Source organism: Octodon degus, unplaced genomic scaffold (genome assembly GCF_000260255.1).
Source record: "Octodon degus isolate 3935 unplaced genomic scaffold, OctDeg1.0 scaffold00001, whole genome shotgun sequence".
NCBI lineage: Eukaryota > Metazoa > Chordata > Mammalia > Rodentia > Octodontidae > Octodon > Octodon degus.
The window spans coordinates 22,770,759-22,773,070 of record NW_004524577.1 but is presented as its reverse complement, the minus strand read 5'-3'; the positions used below and the strand labels follow the sequence as shown (position 1 = coordinate 22,773,070).

Genomic DNA, 2,312 nt, shown 5'->3' with positions numbered 1-2,312 from the left:
AATAATAATAATAAAAATTTAAAAAAAAAGAAATAATTGCATACAATGAACGACATATGCTTAAAATGTACACTTTCAATAATTCAGTTTTTTTGAGAGAGGTTCTCACTGTATATCTCAGACGGGCCTCAAAGTCACGGTAATTCCAGTGCAGGGAACACAGTCCTGTGCCACCATATCTGGCTCTTATTTTTTTTTTTTTTTTTACTTAAAAGGAACTAAAAAATAAAAAAAAATTGAAAAAAAAAAAGTAAAAGGAACTAGAAGGGGCCGGGGAGATGGCTCAGTAGAACGAGCGCTTGCCTGGCAAGCTCAAGGGCCTGAGTTCAATCCCCCATTCCGCCAATTTAAAAAAAAAAAAAAAGAGAACTAGAACGACCCTCAACAGGGACAACACAAGGGGCACTTTAGCCTGAGCATACAGATGCTTCTGTTCTCAGATGAGGTCTTAGTATGTGGCCTGAGCTGCTACCAACTAGCAGGCTCAAGTGATCCTCCTGCCTCAGCCTCTGGAGCAACTGTGCCTAGACATGTGTGCCACCACATGTGGCTCAATGTTTCTTCATGTGTGTGTGGCCAGCTCAGCTCACCCTCGGGGAGGGGCTGGCACGGCATGTGCTGCTGGGAATCAGACACTGGTCCCTGTGCACTTGCCTAAGCAGGCGCTTTAGACCACTGAGCTACATCGCCGGCCCTCGAGGTATTTTTAATTCTTTAATGCACTTTCAGCCTGAAGAGCTACATAATCGAGAGCACTTGCTCTCATAGTGTCTGTACACAGGGCATCATGTCCATATCTTGTGCGGCAATTAACCACTGGGAGGAATGTATGCAAGGTGTTAACTGTTGAAGCTGTCCTACCAATTTGGTTTGAGACTGTCTCACTGCTATTTGTCTCTCAATAAAATTATGGGGGAAAAAAAAAGATCTACATAATCGAGGCCGGGGAGATGGCTCAGTAGAATAAATGCTTCCCTGGCAAGCTTAAGGGCCTCAGTTCAATCCCCGGTTCCGCCAAAAGAAAAAAAAAACAACAAAAAAACACTACATAGTCAACTACAATTTAATTATAAAGCAGAAAAGGCTCATAGCTGCCAAGAAATCATCGGGAGGATGCCCCGAGGCTACTCACCATGTAGTAGCCAGTGTGATAGCCACTCATGTACCATGACATGAGCATGCTGCCTAGAGCGTCCGCGTCATCGAAGGAGTCTGGACAGATGGGAGGAGGTGGGGGGATCATCTGCAAATGGAAAGCGTATACATGTATCCTCTGGGTTTGGTTTGGTTTGGTTTGGTTTTGTGGGGACAGGGTCTCACTGTAGTTCAGGCTAGCCTTGAGTTCATGGTGATCCTCCTGCCTCAGCCTCCTGAGTGCTGGGATTATAGGCTTACACCACCACATGTAACAAAAAGGGTCTATTTTAAATCCAGCAAATAAAAATGCAAAGTCTGGTTATTCACTTTACATAGAGACTGATGGTATTAATTGTATTTTCTCCTCTGTGCCATGACATCTCTTATTTCAATAAATAAAAACCAGTGAACAGTGAGTAGTCAACCTTTCACCTCTGTGTGGGCCACACTGAGTAAAGAGACACATGCAAGCCCAGCCATGGGAGTCTGAGGCAGGAAGACCACTACACAGTGAGTTCAAGGCCAGCCTGAGCTGCATAAGCAAGATCCTGTCCCCCCCCCCAAGCCAAAATCCAAATATAAAACAGTGACATTTAAACTTTCATTTATTATGGGGGCCTTCACATTAGATCAGGTGTTTAAGTGCCTGCTGAAACAAAGCAGTCAGGCTCAGGATGCTGTGGTTCGATTCCCTCATCCTCAAGCCAAACCAGACCTGCCCTGAAGGCATCCTGAGTGGTCAAAAAAGAAAAAAAAAAATCCTTGAATTTTCATTCATTAGAGTCTGAAGCTGGGCACTGTCTCTGCTAAATTCCAAACTCTATACAAAAGCAGTTTCCTCCGAATTCTTCTGTACTTACTGGCGGTCCAGCCGGAAGTGGAGGTAGCCAGCATGATAGGAAGTGTGGCGGTGGTGGTGGTGGTGGAGGTGGGCCACTGAACTTCAGACCTGGCTATAAAGAACATTTCAAAGGAAAATTTACTGATTTTGATATAAGAAAAGGGATCCGGGGCTGGAGAGATGGCTCAGTGGTCTAAAGCACCTATTTGGAACAAGCCTGGAAAAGCACAGGGACCGTGGTTCGATCCCCCCAGCACCACATGCCAGCCAGTCGCGCCCCCTGGTGGGCTGAGCTGGCCACACACACACTAAATAAATGTTAAAAAAATAAATA

At 45.1% G+C, this 2,312-nt stretch overlaps 1 protein-coding gene across 1 annotated transcript in view; it reads right to left on the bottom strand.

The window, feature by feature from the left end:
• Nucleotides 1–2,312, bottom strand: part of LOC101566199 (survival of motor neuron protein-like) — an 18,768-nt gene that overhangs the window by 9,203 nt on the left and 7,253 nt on the right. The window contains exons 6-7 of the mRNA XM_012513003.2: nt 1,998–2,090; nt 1,133–1,243 (exon numbers count right to left, since the gene is read on the bottom strand). Of these exons, the coding sequence (XP_012368457.1) occupies nt 1,133–1,243; nt 1,998–2,090 (204 nt within the window). The remainder of the gene's footprint in view (nt 1–1,132; nt 1,244–1,997; nt 2,091–2,312) is intronic.